We start from the raw sequence: 21,223 nt of genomic DNA on the forward strand, positions 1-21,223 counted from the left end.
CACTCAGACAATTTCGATGAAGCATGTATTAAGTGGTTTCAAAGTCCCTGTATCTAAACTGGTGAGTATATTTTGTGACAACACAAGTGCAATTAATATTTCCAAGAATCCGGTATTGCATGCTAGAACCAAGCACCTCGAGCTCAAGTATCATTTCTTGAGGGAGAAAGTTCAAAACAAAGAGGTTGTATTGGAACATGTTTCCAGTAAGGAGCAGTTAGTAGATATATTCACCAAGCCTCTACCGAAGGCTACATTTACCTATTTAAGAGGTGAATTAGGGATGTTGCCCCTTCAAGAGGTGAACTAAAGGCATGTGCTCCACATCAGTCAGGTATTGCATTGTCAAATCTTTTTAGGATTGGTGTGTTGAAGGATGCTACTCCTCAGGGGGAGCAGCATATTGGAACATGGATGTCTGTGCCTCCACTTTGGCATTGTTGTCAAAGGGGGAGAAGATGTGAAGCAGAGAATATATCTGCAGTTTTGAAGACATAATATGAAAAATATTGGGGAGAAGATGTGAAGCCGAGAGATATCTTTGTATATTGCCATCAATGCCAAAGGGGGAGATTGTTGGCATATGTGGAGAGTTTGATGACATGATAATATTGTATGTTGTCATTGATGTCAATATGTTGAAGTATGAACCGGTATATTGAAGAAAGAAAACTGGCAAGAGAACCGATATGTTGGAATGTGAACCGGTATATGCAAAGTTTGTATTGGAGTTTCATTTGATATGACTACTGGTTGGTAGTCTTGGGTTTAGGGTTTTCGGTTGATGTATTTCAAGTCTGTGTGATTCGACCGATGACATCCTGTGATGAGTTAGCATTGAAATGAAGATCAGATCATGTTGCCACGTCAACCTTGTGCGTGTGAAGGATTTCCTTGAGGATCTTGTATGAAGAAGATTGATTCTATCTACCTCGGGAATGTGCGAAGTTTCAGTAAATGGTGGAGAGCACTTGATGGGTTATCAGCTACTAGAAGCAACAAAGAATGAACGATGGAGAACATCTTGAGATTTGTTCAAGATTGTTTTACTCTATGCAATGTGATTAAACGGTCAGGATTGGACCGACTGTATTGATAACCTAGATTCTTAGGGTTTTAGGTTTTGGCTACCGACCTAATTGTTGTCTATAAGGTCGATGATGATTTGCATTGTGAAGTTGTTGGCAAATGTTATGTGTGTATCCAAGTGAAGAGATACTTGATTCTTGCCAGACCGATGCAATGAGTAGAGATCTGTAGAGTGTGATTGCAAATGTAAAGTAACTAAAGTGGATCTTCCTTGGCATTGAGTGTTGTTATCAGATCAGTGTATTACCTATTGACTTCTAACCATTTTAGCAGTTGGAAAATCCCTTTACCAGATAGCTTTAACAGACTTTTTGTAAATCTTTTAACAGGGTGACTCAAAATCATTGAGTTCTTTAAATCCTCTGACAAGGTAACCTTTAACAGGGTTTTAACATCTAACTGAGTATTTAGCCATCCCTTAACTGGGTGATCCCTAGCAGGATCGGTTCCTAACAGAACCTGTTGTAAAGTCCTTAACCGGACTAGGCTCCTAACAGAGTGGACTTCAGAAGAGTTCAAAGAACAACTTGTGGGTATTCATCCCCACTGTGGTTTTTCCTAGTTGGGTTTCCACATGAAAAATTAGTGTGTTATGTGTGATGCTTTTTCATGTGATATCTTAGTGTTTTCTAGTTAAGTGGTAAAGCATGTTGACCCAGTGGTCATTATATTTCTGATGATGTATTACTTGTTTAAGCATATGGGTGAAGTGGAAATGAGATATTAGGTTTTGTGAAGATCTAAGTGTTACCGATTTATGTCTTTCACAGGTCCCATTGTGTTTTACCGGTAGTGCCCTGATTTAGATCGGTGATGTTGTTTACCAGTTAGTATAGTCTATGTAGTTAAGTTGTTAAAGAAGTATTTGTCTATACTGATTCACACCCCCCCTCCCCCCCCCCCCCTTGCAGTATCTGTTGAGTATTTATTGTTCATCATTATTCATCAAGACTAGTATAAGAATTGTATTATGCACATTTTCTTCTTTTCACAACTTGTCACAAAATAGTCATCTTTAATTTAAGCATAGGTGCAAAGGAAAATGTCAAAAGTTGTTGAGAATGTTGTCATGACCATATGGAACACCAATATGCCAACTAGACACTAACATGACCATATATAATATTAATGCATAAAACAACCAGTACTGTAGTCATATAAGCAATGCCACAACCATCAAAATACTGATGCTCATGGTTCCATTCCTAACAATACAAAGACAAAGTACATTGAACATAATCTGATTCTAATAGTATTGTCCCTCCCAGTCTCCTTCATTCATTTACGTCTACTCCAACCACTAAACAAACTTAATTAGGGGAGAGGACTGAGTAATTTAGCACCCTAACTCTGTGTTCTCAAAATCCTACATGGAAATTTCAAATCACTCCGAATTTTTTACAACAACTTATTTGTCAAGTCCCCTGCTTATAACTAAGGCTTCAAAGCCACGTTAGCATACTTTTTGCCAAGGTGTCCAAAACAGCCCCAAAAAGGTGAGACCAATAGTCATGCATAAGGGACCCTAATACTTGTGCAACTGATATGACATCACATCACATGATTGGTTGTTTTTACAACTAAGGGTACATTTCATTCAATTATGGGTATCAAAGTCACAACTATTGATGCAATTTTGTCAAAAAACATAAGACATTAAATCAACAACGGCTATCACAACAATTGAAACACACTCAACCGCTAGATCCTCTGCCCTATCCATCACTCTCTTTTTATATTTTTATTCACAATTCTATTTCATATTCTACTCTTACTTCTTTTATTTTAAAATAAAAAACGCATTCAAATACTAACAAAATATCACATAATAAATTAAAAACAAATTAAATTGTTTTATCACATTTCTAAGACCCTAAACTGAATCACATAACTAATGTAAAAACTTTACAGCAACAATACAAAAAAAAAAATTGCAATGTACACAACCATCCTTGTTTAATTGTCTATTACTCCAATCTATTTAGAATGAATCTACGCGAGCCTGTACACTGGTTAATTGCAGCAGTTAAAAGAGTTACAAAAGTGTGTCTGTCACACTAACCCACCAAAAGCTGCTGAGCTTTTATGGCAATATAAAACTTCAAGCTGTTTTGGTAATCGCAATGAATTTGGTCATTCTTTTAAAACTTCCAAATCCCATATACAAACAAACCCTTTGACAATCTCCATAAATCCTCTGAGCAGAGCAACCAAGAAGTATGAATATTTTAAATTTAATATCCTCAAAAGCTGTGAAACAAATGCAATGGATGGATAATTTATTATTGTAAGTTGAGGTTACTTGCATGGAGTATCTGCAGCTTGGGATTTGGTATTCATTGGAGTTTGGAAATTACTTGAAGTGTACAGTACTTTTCTGCTGGGCCTGCACTCCTGTCACATCTTACCATTCAAAACAGAAAGGTAGGGTTAAGTTCAGTCCTCAAACAAGTACTGAAGCACGTCACTTTTTCAGATGATGGTCACATGGCAGGAATCTGAAAACTTTTCTGTGGAATCATGAAGGTTAAGTTAAATTATACTTTCAGTATGTAATTGGTGTTTAAGAATACAAAGAAAAGATCTGGTCATGGAGTTATTTGTATGTTATAAGATTATTTTATGAGAATTTTTTTGTTATTCGATTAGAAAAGGAAATATAATGTGATTCTACATGTCAAGGTTTGGGTGTCTCTTCTCTTGAGTTGGGTTTGGGTTGTTGTTGGTTTGACAGGTTTGGTGTTCGACCTTGGTTTTTGGGGAGGGATTGCCTCTTTTTTGTTATCTCGGTTAGTTACTGCCGGAAGGGCTGTTGGACTAAGTAAGGGTCAGCACCCTTGTTTTTTTTCTTTAAATTTGAATACATTTTTATTCAGTTTTAACATATTTTATGAGTTTAGTTATGTTAAATTTATTTAGTTAATGAAATATCTTAATATAATTATATGTCAATAAATGAAGTAATTTTATGTAATTTTTAAATTTTGTTATAGTTCTTTATTTACACTCATTTTTACATATTCAATTATTATTTATTTGCATGCCATGTATATTTAGCATTTATTATGTCTATTATTATTCCCATGTCTAGATACTCATTCTCCACATCAATATTAGTATTCCCTTATCTTGGGTCAATCTTATGGGATTAAGCGAGTATCATGCAAAATTGACCCTTGAAATTTAAGAGGTCAAATTCATTTTTTTTCAACTCTCACCCATTTCATTCCTTGCCTATAACCAACTTGATATATGTTTCACATGATTATTTATTTATTTTGGTATTTAAAAACATTCATTAGAGTTAATTCATCATCTGATCATATATTATAATCAATCAACATCTCAATAGTCTAAAGAACATTTGTTATAAGTATAGACACTTAAAATTGACCATTTTCAAACGATTCGTCTAATAATTTAACTAATTCTAATAGCTAATTGAATTTAACTAATTATAATAGCTACGTCTTATGGAGAAAAACTCTATTGAAGAGAAGTCAAACAATGAGAATAGGACATATTAATTATATTTTCTGATTTCTTCTTATTGTTGAATCATTGGATTTTGGTTCAATTAAAAACAGGATGAAAATTCTTTAGGTCTAGAATTAGAAGACAAAAACTCCGTATCTACTATTAAATAAATAGAAGAAAATCCATAATTCAAATTACGAAAATATCATTAAAAAATGCAAATGAACTTCAAAATCACAGGAAAATTGAAATTATGATGAAATTTGGTTGAATATACATTGAAGACTATCTTGATAATATTTCCACAGCACTATATTTGTGTAAGTTTCGGTATCCTTTCATAGTGTTCATAATTAAATTGTGTGGAGCAGCTCTTATAGTGCCATTATTGGTATCATTGGTGACTAGTATAAGCGTCCATATCTTCAGATAGCATGCAATAAATGGATTGTTCTGGGCATTTGGCAGCACTTTGCAAAATGAATTAGATCAAAATTGGTGACTAATCACTCTGATGTTATGCTCATACATGATTAATATCTGCAATCTTATGTATATTAATGTCTACCATGACAAAAACTACACAGTTGGACTGCATTAACTGCATTATTACGGCTAAGAGCATATTGATGTCTAATATTTTGTATGTCTCTATATTTGTTAAGTAAACTTGTTTTGAGTCACACTTTATTTGGAACAAAGAGACTTAAATTAGGCCATCTCTCTAGGTTGGAATACTAAAATTATTTTATCAATTTCATGGTCTATGACTATACTATATTTACGCTTTAGTGTATAGCAATTAATAGTATTCAATCAGGTTGAAGAGCTAAATCATGGAAATTGTTGAAGGAATTGAAAATTATAATTGAATAATCTATTGGGGATTACAAAATATCAAAGTCGATTTTGTTAATTTGTGAGATTTTTCTTTTTTTTTTTTGAGACAAATGACATTCGATAGATATTATTGGAGGGATTTTTAAAAAACCCCAAATCAATTTCCTAAGAACAAAGAAACAAAAACTCATTTGGAATTTGAGGTATGGAAAAAGAGAAGAAAGCTTTGAAAGCTCTTTGTGAAGTTTGATCTTATGTTATATAAAACAATGCATGAAATTCCAATCAAATTATTTTAGAGTCAATAACAATGAAAATAATAAGTAGAAAGTCACACATAGAGAACCAAGGTTGGGTCTCTTGAGGGACCTCTTCATCCTACTTTCTTTAAGAGGAAGATGTTTCAGTGGGGGAAGCACAAATCTTAATACAAGATGATATTACTGATTGTTATGCAGAGTAGAGAAATCTCCCTCTAGAGATTCAAGGATGAATGATTCACAAATTACATGAAAATAAAGAGAGGCAATTTAAGTGGATTGAGAATTAAGTCTAGGCTTCATCCAAGACAAAATGATCATCAACAACCTTTAGGTAAGTTCATACTTTTCACTTTGGATGTCAATAAGTGTACTACTTGGACACGTGTGTAAAAGTTAGACATATGTCTAGTTTTAGAACTTATGGCTAAGGATGACATCATAAAATTTTCTACCTTAAACTTGGAAGGAAACTCACTCAAATGGTGGTACCATGAGTTGGTTACCCAAGGTCATAGTTTGATTGATTCATATAATGAATTTTGCAAAAGGTTGATTGAAAGGTTTGTTACAAAAGATCCTTAAGTTCATTTTAGAAAGTTGGTCCAATTGAAGCAAGAGAGAACAATATAGTACATGTGAAAGAATTCTAAAAATGATTTGTAATGGTGTTTGATGTAACAAAAAGAAGATTAATTACTCTTTATATAGAAGGCTTAACCAAACCTCTTAGAAGTTTGATTAAGTCATTTGATCTATTGTCTTTACAAGAAGCTATTAAATTAGCCCTAGATTAGAAAATTCAATATATTGAAGTAGTTTATGATTCAAAGGAGGAAAAAGAGGAACCTAAACCACATCCAAATAGTGGGGGAACACTTCTTCTCTTTTAGGAGCACCAAGATGAGATCCTTTTAGATTTCAAGGGACTCTATGTGGATGTGGAATTCAAATACTCATTTATAATGGAGCTATTCATAATTATATTAATGAAGATTTGGTGGTTGAGAAAGGAATTCAATCTAAAGATTTCAAAGATTTCAAAGGGTTTAATGTGAAAATTACTGATGGATTAATAATCTCTTGCAAAAATAAAATTAGCAACTTAGCATACTCAAGACTTAGAGTATATGTTGATTGCTTATCATAAAAATTAAAGTAAAATTTTATGTAGGATTCTTAATTTAAAAAAAAAAACCTTTCAATGTTGTTTTTTTGTCACTTTTTTTTGTTTATTCTTTAGACTATGGGTGACTAAATAAATGTTTACAAATTTTTGTTTAATTAATAAATACATACATTTACATGATTTTAGTTTTTAGTTTTTTGTTTTCTCTCTTACAAATTTTTAACAATTGTTGACTATTTAAAAACCCAATATGATTTTTGTTGATAGAAATTGACTAAACCAATAACATAGTTTTTTTTTTTTTGGATGAAAAATATGGTATATTTTTTGTAAGGAAATTTGAAGCCAAATTTATGACAATTTCCACATAACCCAATTGAGATTCCAACAAAATAATCACATAGAAACCACATGCAAAGAATAGACAACGTACCCATCATAGTTGACACAAGATATACCTTGGTAAAACCCTCATGAGGGAAAAAATCAGCCTACAAAAACATCCATCATTCATGTATTATTCAACAATGCAAAATTACAATACATTCATGAAAGCCTTTGAAACCTCAACCATCAACAAGCCATCAACAAACACTCTAGGGGAAAAAGCATGTAACCACACATCCCATGCCATGCTTCCAACTTCAACAAATGCTAAACCTGGCTAGCTAGCCTACCCAAACAACTACCCTTGTGGTTTCTTTTATAAACACAACTCCAACAAAACCACCAAGTGGTATTACATCAAAACCATGTGCAAATATCATGAGGCTAACTACCCCATTGATCCCACATCTAATATTGGGTACTTTATTAAATTAATTTCCCCAATATTAAATAAATACAATATAACATCCCAATGTTGCAATACAACTCATCAAGTGGTCCCAAGAATATTCCCAAAGAATCTCTACATGTTACACGTCCATGTGCAACATCAAATAAATAAATATTACAATTATAAACATTATTATACAAGATGTACACCACCTATTTTCCCAACATTTTTCAACATGCAAAAGAAGTATTTTTAATTTTTTTTAGCTTAGTTGAATATTTAGCAACAAAAATCAAGTTGATTATTTCTATTTAGTTAACAATGACAATTGTATTTTTTTTAATATGCATCACTATTGGTTATTCTTTATATTTAGTTCATATTTATCAATAAACATAAATTTAGGTTTTTCAACTTCGTTAACTACTATTTAAGAATCATAAGATGGAAAAAAAATAAAAAATTTCCTTCAATATTATTTTTTGTTGATTAATTAGATGATGGTTTATGACATATATATGGGTTAAAAAATATTCAATCTTATTTTTATTTAATTTGTTATTTTTCTTTATCAATTTAGTCAACAATTGTTTACAATTCTTATGTTTTGGTTTATCTTATTGATAGTTTATGGAGCTTACTGTTTAACTTAAACAAGACAAGTTTACAAAACATTATGTTGTATTCATAGTAGGTTTTCTTTTCAAACTTATAATTTTTCTATTGCAGAAATGAGGGGTACCTCAATTGAAGAGTATTTAGATTGTGACATATAGATTGTAACATATATAACAAGATGTAGCCAGGGTTTGGTTTGGTTTTGTCGTCTTTTTTTCTTTTTCTTTTTTGTCTATTATCTAGAGTTTTATTTATATTAAATTTATTTGTAATAGAGATTGAAGGGTCCTTCAATGTCTTTTTTTTACATCTTTATAAAAAATGTGTTTTGAAAATATCAAGATTCTAAAATTTCATTAAGACTAACAAAACATGTATTTAAAAGAGATACAAATGTTCGAAAATTATAGATCTAAAAAAACCAATAGGAATAAGATCTTAGGAGCAAACTAGGTTGTGTAAGATTGGATAAATGAATATAATTAAATTTCTTTAAATACTAGCACATGTCATAAAATTTTCCAAAGCAAGTGTTTAATTGTTGAGAGGTTAGGGTCTCGAGGAGGGTTGAGGATCCCACAAAACAACAGTTTGACCCCTTGACCCAAGAGGTCTGTACTAGATATAGTCGACCACAAGTTGAGTAAGTTGTCGCTTGTGGGAGTCGAACCCTCCCCAACAGAGTCACCAATTTTGTTGTCACTACACCAAAAGTTCGAACTGTTAGTGATAGCATCGCTAGAGAGGTTAGGGTGTTGAGGAGGGTTGAGGGTCCCACATGACAACATTAATCAAGTTAGGGTGTGCAAATAAAGGGAGCCAATCAATCAAATTTGAATTTTGAGAAATAAGCTTCAAGTGGACATCAGTATGAAAATGATCTTAGATAATGAAATGGTCATAACCAAAGTGATTAATGATTGTTGTAAAGTTGACCTTAAGTGATGGAACTGACATATCCAAGTGGTTGATAACTATATGAAAGTAGGTGTAAAGACAAATGCAATGAATATGCGACAAATTGAATGTATCAAAGTATGTATATAAAGATAAGGTAAAGCTAGGTGCATGGAATGTGTTTGTAAATGGTGGATAAAATACTAAAGAAAATGAGTCCATAACATAAGAACAATCATATCTAAGTGGTTGATATTAAATGACAAACATATAAATTTCACCATTACAAAATAATACCTACACAAATATCACATATACTCAAAATTAAAGTGCACAACTTAGAAACAATGGCCAATAAATCAATCAAGTTGTTGAATGGTTGCCAAGTAGAGGTCAACATTTTGCATCTGCACTTCTCTTGTACTCCAACTAAACTCTATAAAAAGACACAAATTTACATCATGTAAAAGCTAATAATAAATAAACTACCATTATTGTTAAATGAAACAAAAAGGATAATAGGTATCAAAATTGACCCAATATAAAAAAATCCAAAGTTGAACCCAATATAAGAAAAATTACAACTAGGCCTAAAGAGACTCAAATAAATTTCCCTAAAGAAAGCTCAAATGAAGCCTTAATGGCTGCCTTCATCTTTGTCTTTTCTTTTGAGTTGGAAAAAGCCAACAAGTACATTCAGGCCATTATTGTACTTACAAAGGGAAATTTACATCAGGACGTCCAATAATTTCTCTGTACACATTTATCATGCATTTATCAGACCAGATCATCTCAGATTCATTATACATTTCTCTGTATACTTGAACTGGCCTGGCCTATCTTCTGGAGGATTCTTCCGCCATGGGATTTCCTGTAGGTTTCCGTAATATCTCTATACCGAGCGTTCTGCTCTACTTGGCATCAGCCATGGCGTACATAAAGAATGGATTTTGTTGCTTTCTTTCTGCTCTTGGCCTGAGCGAGGCACCACAAGAAGAGATGTATTTGACGCAAGAACTACCAGAAATTCCCTCCGCCATTTCTTCTTCTTCTTCAGGTGAGATGATTAAGCACAATTTACCTGTCATTACATTTCGAAATGTTGCAGAGAATCTGATTGAGATTTCTGAGGATTTTGTATGCGCGATCTGCTTGAGATCTTTTGAAGAAGATGACGAAATCCGAAAGCTGTGCAATTGCAACCACATTTTTCACAGAAATTGTTTGGATAAATGGATTGATAACAATGAGGATACCTGCCCTTTCTGCAGATGTCCTCTGCTTCCACCGATTTAAAGTGTTGATAAATGATGCAGATGAACGCTTTTCAAACCTCTCGCTGATAATTTCATGAGGGTTTGATTATTTCATTTCTGTGCATTTTACTTCCTGAATAAACTTCAGTAGATTTAGCCATTTTTCTGTGCCAGTGATTAAAATGAAATCTTCTTTGTTTCTTATATATTTAAAGTGTTGATAAATTATGTAGATGAACGCTTTTCAAACCTCTCGCTGATAATTTCATGAGGGTTTGTTTATTTCGTTTCTGTGCATTTTACTTCCTAAATGAACTTCAGAAAATTTAGGCTTTTCTGTGGCAGTGATTAAAATGTATTCTGCTTGTATTTTTTTCTTCAATATGTTATATTGGGAAAAAGAGAGATTTGTTGGGATGATTTATTATTTCTATTTAACTGTTACAGTTCACCATTTTCATCTAGGTCGAGTGTTCAACTCTGGCACCTGACATCATCTGTTTCATTCAACAGCATCACAATATATTAGTTTTCTGATTTTGGTTGATTTCTTCTGTATAATGTTTTGCCAAAACAAGGGAGACTAAGAGATTAGATTTGAAATTTTGAACCATTGACCTCTTGGTGGGATGCCATCATCTAGTTGCCATATCCATCATTTTGTGCTATTTAATTTATGATTTTATATATAATTCAATCTTATATATAATTTTCTATTTAATAATATACCCTAATATATATAACCTTATAGTACATTGAGTCTATTTTGTAGAATTTTAATGTGTCCAACAAAAAACTACTCACTATTTCTATATTTATGGGATCTTAAATTTCAATTGAGAAATGTGCTAAGTCACCTATAGAGATGATTTTAGTACCCTATGCTAGTTAGGAGTCTTATATATGCTAAGGTTTCTACTAAAAAATATTATTCAACTATTAGAAGTCTTGAGTTATTACATGGTTAATTCTAGATGAAAACATTGGATTGATATAAAATATTATCTTCAATTCACAAGTATTTCCAAGTATTTCATTTGATATCATGATGAATTTTTAGAGGAATGGGGATTCAAATTGGGTTGGGGATGTCAACAATATAATTTCTACCAATGGCTATGAGTTTAGCTTATTTTATGGTGTAATCAATTGGATGAGGAAGTGATTGGGTATGATTGCTTTATTCAAAATAAAGGTTGAGTACAAGTTATCTACTCATGGCTATAAAGAGTCCATTTAGATTATGAGATTGTGTTTGTGTAAAAACCATTATTTTGGATTATCTATGATACTAGGTTGTGATTCTATGTTATCCTATTCCATTATAGTTTTGATATTGATAATTTTCTTTGATAATTGAGTACAATTGTTAATTTACTGTATTTTCTTATGATGTGGTTGCCGCAATGCAAATGGTTGTTATATATTTCAAAATGTTGATTATTCTTGTCATTCAAGATGGGGTTTCCGATCAACGTTTACAATCATCTCTATGATTCAAGTGTTTTTAAATTATCATCATTCTTTAAAAAATTGTTGATTGATCTATTCACAAAACTATAAATAGTTCAATTTTAATAAACACGATATTTAAATTGTGAAGATTGAAAGTTAAGTGGCTTAATTTAAACAATAAAAATATAACAACCTCCCACTAGTAAAGAACTATTATAATGGAGCAAATTTTTTAAATGAAAGCTTCTTGCAATATTACATAAGCAAGATGCAATCTATAATCAAACAATAAGAAAACATAAATAAACATAATGAGTTGTTTTGCCATATCTGTCGTGAATAAATTGTAACCCACCTATAATCTTTCGTGTCACCTGGAACACATCACACAATTTAAGAGGCATAAGTAAATCAATAGCCTATATTCTAATTATACTTCATTGTGTTTTTCAGATAAATACGACAATGGACATTTCCAACCAATAGTCATTACAAATTTAAGCCTTGGTAAAAGTTATTAATTCGTATTCATACTTCCCAAATTCTCAAAATACGCTTGAAACAACACATTTGTTAGGGTTGAGATAAGAAATTCACTCTTTTAAAAATGGATATCTTTTGGCATAGTTTACATAGATTTTTTCAAATATAGGTATGGTAGTTGCTAAATCACTTGTTCTTTTGATATTCATCATGTAGCTTCAAAATTAGTCCAAGGATATAAGACAGTGTACCAAGACCATGAGATTGATTCTTTATCCCATATTTCCTAGATAAATAGTTATTTGAAGCAAGCTTTACAACAAAAGAACATGAGATTACGATTTTGACATGGTGAACCCCCCAAAGTGGAATTTTATCTTGGTTCGTGATTACATGTGAAAACTCCATAATATCTCAATTATTCTCAAACTAAAGAAATTTAATAAGAAGTGTGGAAGCATGTACAAGATACAACACAAATTAGACCCCCCACCTCCCCCCTTGATTCAGTATTAGAGACCTCCTTACAATAGGCACTTTATAAGTGTAGTGCATACGGTTGATCAATTCGAGTGAAAATAAGAACTTCGTAAATATAGTGCAGGATTGACTCCATTGAATTGAAAAAAAAAACACTTTTGCAATTTAAAACAACACTCAATTTTGATTCATCAAAATTTACGCCTTTGCAAAAATTACAAAAAATGATTTGTTTTTTTCAGACGTGAAGGGACATTGAGAGTTGAGAAATTCACAATTAAATAGTGCTACAATTTTCTTGCCTAAATTTGACAACTATCACTCTCTTGATACAAGGAAAGAAAGGTAAAATTAAAAAATGAAATGCCATCCATATACAAATGTAAATTTGAAATGCAACTTTGAATTTCAAAATCCAAATCACTGTCAAATTCTTCTCACCACAATTAGTCAATACACCAAATGCTAGTGAATAACACACTGGAAACCAAGTGACTTCTCACTCCAAAAATGCGTTGAAATATTTAGTAATTCCTCTTACTTGCATAGTTGTTTATCCCAAGTCTTTGTAACAAGTACATGACTATGCAATCTAGAAGAAGTACAAAGCAAGGGCTTCACAAAACCCTGTCAAGCTCCACTAACTGGTCCAACTTTTGAGACAAATCCAGGGGTATTTGACCCCTATAGATAATGTTCCAATTTTGCATGTGATCAGAGGCCCATTTGGCCAAACAATCTGCAACTCTGTTCCATTCTCTAGGAATATGATTGAAAGTGACAAAATCCAAAGAAACACACAAATTAAGAATTTATTTAACAACCAAAGCTAAATGCCAACTAAAATATTCTAAAGTTCGTCTATGCAACAAATTCACCACCACCTAGGAATCAGAGTCACAAATGATCCTTCTCCACCCAAGCTGACAACCACATTCCACAACATATAAAATGGCAAGAGCTTCCATCAAATTGTTAGTATGAAAAACCTTATAAATAGAAAAGATAAACTAAATAGTCCCAAAACTATCTCGACCAACTCCACCAATACCACCATGACCAAGGTTTCCCCGTGAAGAACCATCCGTGTTGAGTTTCAAAACTCCTTGAGGAGGAGGAGATTAACACCCCTCCCTATTTATCTTCTGAATAGGATGTCGACATCTATATCTCATGACATGTCTTTGCGGAGGAGGAAGATGAAAATGATCGCAACAAGCAACATCTCGAGGATCCACTATTTCCGTCAAATCACATTTAGTCGAAACATTTTCTTCCAAAGAATGAAGAATTTTCCACCATAAGCGAGGAGCCACCAACATCACATCTTGAAAAATCCTACGATTCCTCTCCAACTAGATATTCTAGATGATAAAGGAGGGGTCAAGAGCCCCAACAACTCAAAGAAATGAGGTCATAACAAGAGCCTTGTCCCAATGATATTTAAAAACTCAGCCAATGAGGAGACATGCCAACAATCCTTATTCCACACACCCCACCAAAAGTGCCAAATCTCCCTAGAGAAAGAACATTGGAAAAAGAGATAAGAAACACTCTCCTTACTATTACCGCACAACACACACATCGAGGGGCCCTGAAAACCACGCTTGCACAAATTATCCCAAGTAAGACACCGATTTTGAATCACCAACCACATGAAGAAGTTGCACTTGGGCCATGAAAAATTATGCCAAACATGTTTCCACCAAGGGACCTCAGTGTCTCCAAACATCTGCTTACCAAGTTGCCCATATCCTACAGAAACAAAGTACTTCCTAGACAAATCACTACCAACCCAAGCCAAAACATCATGTCCCACCAAGGCATTGCAGTCACGAGCAACAAGAATCTTAGCCAACTATCGCCTATCCATCTCTGAACCTCTTGGTGGCCATTTAGAAGAGTGCTTCCATCTAAAACTAACAACCAACCCATAATTTTGAGCATCTTTATAATGTTCAACTGTGTCCTAGCCAACAATAGTAAAAATATCACAAAGGGACTGCAGGTGAGGATATGAAGAAAGAATAAAAAGGTGATTGTCCAAAGAATCAAACCAAAAAAGAGCCTGAGACCCCTAGTGACAGATCAAAAAAATCGACTCTTAACCAATCGAGCCCCCACTTTCAAAGTATGCCAAATCATAGAACCCCTTCCCTCCAAAGGAAATTGAAGAACATCAAAATAAATAACACATGGGAGATACTTATGGGTGAGAATACGGGCCCAAAGCTGATGTTGATTGGTACACCAACGCCAATATAGCTTAGCTGCAAGAAATTGTGCATTCAAAATGGAAAAATGTAATCGAAGCTTGCTCTCTTTCTTTGGTCTGCACACAATTTCCCACTTAACAAGGCTCCACTTAGTAGATGCCAAGTTACCACTCCAAAGAAATTGTCGTGAGAGAGCATCAAATTCCTTAAGGAAATACATAGGGCCATCCTGAACAAAACCCCTGTAAGTAGGAAGAGCCTAGATAACTGAAGCAGTCACCGATTAGGAGGGACCTCAAAGAGATCAATCCACACCAGTGAGCAAGAGTAAACACAACAGAAACACAAAGATATGATGGAGGTAATGTAGAACAGATTGTATTATAACATGAAAAATTGATTACAACCAATCGATAACAACTAGGTTACAACATAACCAGCTCATAGGCCTGCTAGAACATGCTCAAAATACATAATAGGTCACAACCAGGACCTCAAAACTATATATCTAGATCCTCTATGTTCTATTTTCAACCTTTGATCCATTCTAATTCTCAATTACAATGATTTGTATGATCCAAGGGGATCCAGTCAGTCCAAAAAGGGATCAAAACTCGAAGAACAAGACCTAACGTGTAAAATCAACAAGGTCAGCCTCTGCTGAAAGATTCCTCCAGAAAATCCAAAGGATGAAGTGTAGATCGCAAGAAAAGGTTAGCCACACACCAAGGAACATCGAAATCAACGCCCAAGGCTCTGCAAGCTTTGGAAGGGATTCCAGTAGATCACCAAAATAGGTCCAAGCAACCGGTAACAAGAAACTGTCAACCGGTAACAGGAAACTGTCAAGGAAACTGATAGCAATAACTTGCCGGAAAATGATCCAAATGTGATGCAGTCTGAAAATAAGAAAGATGATCAAGTCTTCAAGTAGAATCCAACTCCACAAGATCCGGTGAGCCAAAACCGGGACACAGAAAGAAATGTTGAAACTACAAACAAAAAGCAAAACATAAAGGAAAATATTTTTAGTTAATGCAAGATTACTATGAACCGGAGATGCTCCTAAATAATAATAGACTTAAGAAGAGTCACTTTAGCAACAATACATAACCAACGATGAGTCCAATGAGTGACATTCTTATGCAACTTATCAAGCAAAATTTTCCAGGAAGATCTGGGTTGTCTACCAATAGAAGAGAAATACCCAAGCAGACAAAGGGAAGAGACCCAATCCGAGACCTCAAAATAGTCGCAATCTGCCTTTGAATAGTCGGAGGAGTATTAAAAAAGAAAATTGAAGAGTTATGCTCATTGACCTTCTGACTTGAAGCAGTAAGGTAGGTATCTAGAGCTTGCCTAAATGACTCAGCTTCCCAAATACGAGCCATCCCCATAAGAGAAGTGTCATCCACAAACTAGAGATGAGAAATCTTTGGCAAACCATTGCCCCACTACCAACCATGAAGCAAGCCCTGAGAAAATCAAAACTTAAGAAATTGGCCCAACTCCTCAACCATAATAATAAACAAATAAGGAGATAAAGGGTCCCTTTGTCAGAGGCCACTAGTGGCGCCAAAAAGATTTGAAGGTTATCCATTCATAATAATCAAAAAAATAAGAAGAAGTGACATAACTCATAGTCCAACTCACCCTATCAGGAGAAAAACCAAAGGCTAAAAGAATCTTCTCAAGAAAATGCCACTTAACTCTGTCATAAGCTTTCACCATGTCCAACTTAATGAACATAGATTTTTCCTTAGAAGTCACCATATAATGAATGACTTCAAAGGCCACCACCACCCCATCTATAATTTGTCTACCAGCTACAAAGCCCCCTTGCTCCTCAGAAATGGGAATAGGAAGACAAGTTTTGAGCCTCTCTGCAATCAATTTAGCAATAATCTTGTACAATAATGCAAGTTTTCAAAATAATTTTGTAGAAGTCTTTTGATGCATCTAAAGTCTCTATATAATGAGACAATTTTAATTTATTCATCATTGGTTAATCTGATCCTTGATCATTTGATGAAGAAGTTCTTGTAATTTTTTTAATCAATAGAATAATTTATTTGTGTTACAATTTTGTATTTCTTTCCAAATACACCTTGATGCCAAATTGAAGAAGATTCAATGCTTCTACCAACTCACCTCAAATGACAAAAGCAGTTAACTTAGCAATGACAAATTGAATTGTATCCATACCCAACTAGAAAAGATCAGATCAACAGAGTTAAAGGGAAGTTGCAAATAAAACTGTAGATGAAATGCCAAAATATGGGCAAAAACTGACCTTGATACTATAGATTTCAAGGGTAAGTTGAGCAAGTCACCCAAATAGAGTGTCTCATGCAACAAATTTGACTAGATTTCAACACAAATACATTGACCAATTGCTAGAAAGTGAGATTTTTTGCACATTTTGGCGAGACAATTTGCAACTCCATTCCACACTCTAGGGATATGAGTGAAAGTAATAGAATCCAAAGAAGCACACAAATTAAGAATCTGATTAACAAGCAAGACTAACTACCAACTAACAATCTCTGAATGTTGTTGAGTCAGCAGAGGAACTACCACCTGTGAATCTGATTCACAAATGAGGCTACTCCACCCAAGAGCACAAGCACGTTCCACAACGTACAAAATAGCAACAACCTCCATCAAATTGTTGGTATGAAGACCTTTATAAATAGAAAAAATAAACTGAACATTCCCCAAACTATCTCTACCAACTCCACCAATACCGACAGGACCTGGGTTTCCCTGAGAAGACCCGTTCATGTTGATTTTAAGAATGCCCTACAGAGGAAAAACTTTTAGAAAGTTTCAACACTATTTGCGTATTTTTGTTAAAAATAAAAGAGAAATTATGAATAATGAATAATTTTTACAAATTGAATGAATTTCAAGAGACTTTCCCGATCTTAAGCTGAATTTTTTAAATTCACATTCGAAACCTCCATGCGAAGTCACAATTCACAAATAATAGAAATGCATTTCACTTTGCAACAAGCATGACTTTGATAGCATGTGAGAATTGTAAAGGAAACTTGAACAAAATGAAACAAAAAAAAAGGCAAATTGTTCTAACAAAATGGAGAGATGATTGATTAGAAGGCATGAAAATACATTAGGAGTGGAGGTGTATATTTAAGGAAAAATCTCCTACCTACCACCCTACTTGTCATGTTCCTTTTTTCTAAAAATTGCTTCTTTCTAAAAATAGTAGTTTCTATTTTTAATAAGATCAATTGTCCCTGGGATAAAACATGAAATCTTTACTCGAAGGTGAAATATTCAAATCAGTTTAATGGTGAATATTGTCATGTACCCTTTCTAAAAATAACATTTACTATTTTTACTAAGTCGACTATCTAAATATAGAAAGGTGGGACTATTGGATTAATTGGGAAAGTTTATCTTCCAATTTGATTGAGAAAAATTTGATTTGGCACCAAATATTAAGTAATTTTGAAATAAAATCAAATGCCAAAATGGGTGTGGATTTTAGTGGGGTTCAAATTGGCAAATTTTGTGTCTTCTTAGAATTTAGTCAAAAAAGATGGAATTGATACATTTAATGGAAATATTCCCTCTTCCTTGGCATGGGTTTTGGTGTCTAGATGTATTTTGAATGCGGGTTTCATTTATCAAGTTTTTGGCTTACTTTTCCATTAATTCTATTGAGTCATTTTCAATAGGTGAAAGCTATTTTCCTTCAGAGGCTGGTAAACCAAAGAAGGTAAAATCTCCAAGGCTGATAAACCATAGAGATAGAGGCTTGCAGGCAGTGTGTTTACAGGTCTCCAGTGGGAATCACATTCAAGGGTTGTAGTTGTGCTTCAAAGGGATTTTTATGTGTGTTGTTTGGCAGGGGTTGTAATAGTTGGTGTGTTGTAGTTTCTTAGTTCATTTTCAGATTTGTATTGCTAGTGTAGTCACGTAAATCTATCCATTTTAATTAAATGAATATTTCCTATTTATTTGATTAAAAATCCACTAGTCATCAGTTAATTAAATTAACATTTAATTAACTCATCTTTAAAACATTCTCCTATTAATTAAATAAATTATTCAATTTATTTCAATTAATTCATTATACCAAATTCACCAATCAATTAAATGAATAAATCATATTTATTTCATTTAATCCCCTATTCCTCTTTTAAATAAATTAAATAAAACATTTATTTAAATCATTTATCCCCCCCACTTGCATTTTCCTACAAATGCAACTTGCACACATTTATTGAAATAAATTAATTTATTTTAAATAAAAATCCTATTTTCCCTCACCACCAAATCCACTTGCAAACATAACCCCCTTCTAGATTCTTCTAACCCCTTCCTAATTAGCCTAATCCATCCACTAATTATTGTCACATTCCTAAGCAAATTGAAGTCACTTCTCAAAGACTTCAAAGTCTTTGAAAAACATTTAATGCTTTGTGTGTTCAACAATTTAACCTCCAAAGTCTTCCAAAACCACTCATGACTCTTACATGACCATTAATGGCTCTTACATAACCATTTATATGGTTATTTCATCTTGCACTCATGTGTCTCCTCAAGCATTTATTGCTTTGACCATAGTTATCTCTTTTGCCTTTGCACAAGAGTTTATCCATTGGATAAAAGCTTTATTCTTTGAATAAATAATTTATTCATTCAACTAACCTTGACCTTAACTTCCAAGTTAACTCTCAGGTCATGTCAAGCATTTAACGTTTATTCCCTCTCCTCTCAACCTATCTCACATTGACACTTGTCATCCCGGGATTGGGTTGAAAGCCCTCACATTTACACAAATTGAGGCTACTAAGACTCTACATATGACATACTTTTCTATTTTCTTTATCTTTGTTCTATTTTTTATGCTTTGAATTCATGTTATATTAGTTGCTATAGCTTCATTGTGACTTTGTTGTGGGTTATCTAGAGTTCTGTTGATATTTTGTTATTTCCAATTGGGTTTCAAGGGCCCTTCAAAACCTATTTTTTACCCCTTTATCAAAAATATGTTTTGAAAACAACATGATTCTAAAATACCATTAAGACTAACAAAATATGTGTTTAAAAGAGATGTAAAGATTAGATCTAAAAACTCTAATAGGAATAAGATTTACCCTAAATGCAAACTAGGTTGTGTAAGATTAGATGGGTTCACTAAAAATGTGAAGGAAAGTAGTCTTTTATTCAACTTAACCTAGATAAACCCTATAAAATGCATACACATAAGCATATATTAATTTAGATTAATTAATGATAGTTAAATTAGGAAAGTAACTACAAAAAATGACCTTGGGGGATGGAATGGTCATATCCAAGTGGCTAATGAATATATAGTTACAAACTTGACCCTAAGTGACATAATAGAAATATGACCCTAAGTGACATAATAGTCATATCCAAGTGACTAATGACCATATGAAAGTTGGTGCATAGATCAATAGTATGTATGTGCAAAGTAGGTGAATGTGTCACAGTATGTGTAAATAGGGATAAGATATGGCTAGGTGTATGGGATGCAAATTGTCTATCTAGGGGTTAAGTTGCACCATTGATCATTATATTTATTTCTTATTTATTGATTAACTGAAAACTAAGAATACAATTATTTTTTTATTTTCAATTCATCAAAAAATAAAGAATAAATATACTAAATAGTGCAATTTGAACCGTGAATAGACATTGCCCATACAATATGTATACAAATGATAAGTAAAAGACTAAACAAATATGACATAATATTGAACTATTTAACTCTCTATATAATATACATACAAATACCATGCAAACTCAAAATTAAAGTGCAAAGTTAGCTAGGCAATGATTAATATAAGTAGATCAATCACATGTAGTTGAGTACTTGTCAACTAGAAGTCAATATTTGAAACTTGCATTCCAACTAGGCTTTACCATAAGATAAAAATCAATAAGTTTGAATTAATTATAAAAAATTATAAGTGAAGAGACTCTAATAGATAAATTCTCTTTTTTATTGAAAATTAAAAAAAGCTGTTATATTTTGGTTCCTCAATTAATTAATAAATAGGGTCAAAAGTGCATTCTATAGCTGCATAGATAGTTAGCTCCTGTCGGTCGCTAATTCCGTCATGCCCACAAATATCTTTGCACGTTTTTAGTATTGAAAAAGCCAGAGCATAGCAGAACATCTCACATTTTATAATACATTTCTGTGTACACTTGAAGTGACCTATTTTCTCAAGGATTCCTCTGCC

The 21,223-nt window shown here is 33.1% G+C and overlaps 1 protein-coding gene across 1 annotated transcript; it reads left to right on the top strand.

Annotated features, from left to right (window-relative positions):
• Positions 1-9,718: 9,718 nt before the first annotated feature.
• LOC131035102 (brassinosteroid-responsive RING protein 1-like) lies at positions 9,719-10,684 on the top strand. Its single transcript, XM_057966737.1, has one exon. The coding sequence runs from the start codon at positions 9,950-9,952 to the stop codon at positions 10,382-10,384; it is 435 nt and encodes a 144-aa protein (XP_057822720.1). The 5' UTR covers positions 9,719-9,949; the 3' UTR covers positions 10,385-10,684.
• The last annotated feature ends 10,539 nt before the right edge of the window (positions 10,685-21,223 follow it).

This window comes from Cryptomeria japonica, chromosome 3, assembly GCF_030272615.1.
Source record: "Cryptomeria japonica chromosome 3, Sugi_1.0, whole genome shotgun sequence".
Classification (NCBI taxonomy): domain Eukaryota; kingdom Viridiplantae; phylum Streptophyta; class Pinopsida; order Cupressales; family Cupressaceae; genus Cryptomeria; species Cryptomeria japonica.

Excerpts from the sequence above, each read along its gene's own strand:
- LOC131035102 (XM_057966737.1), top strand. The coding sequence starts at position 9,950 with ATGGGATTTCCTGTAGGTTTCCGTAATATCTCTATACCGAGCGTTCTG.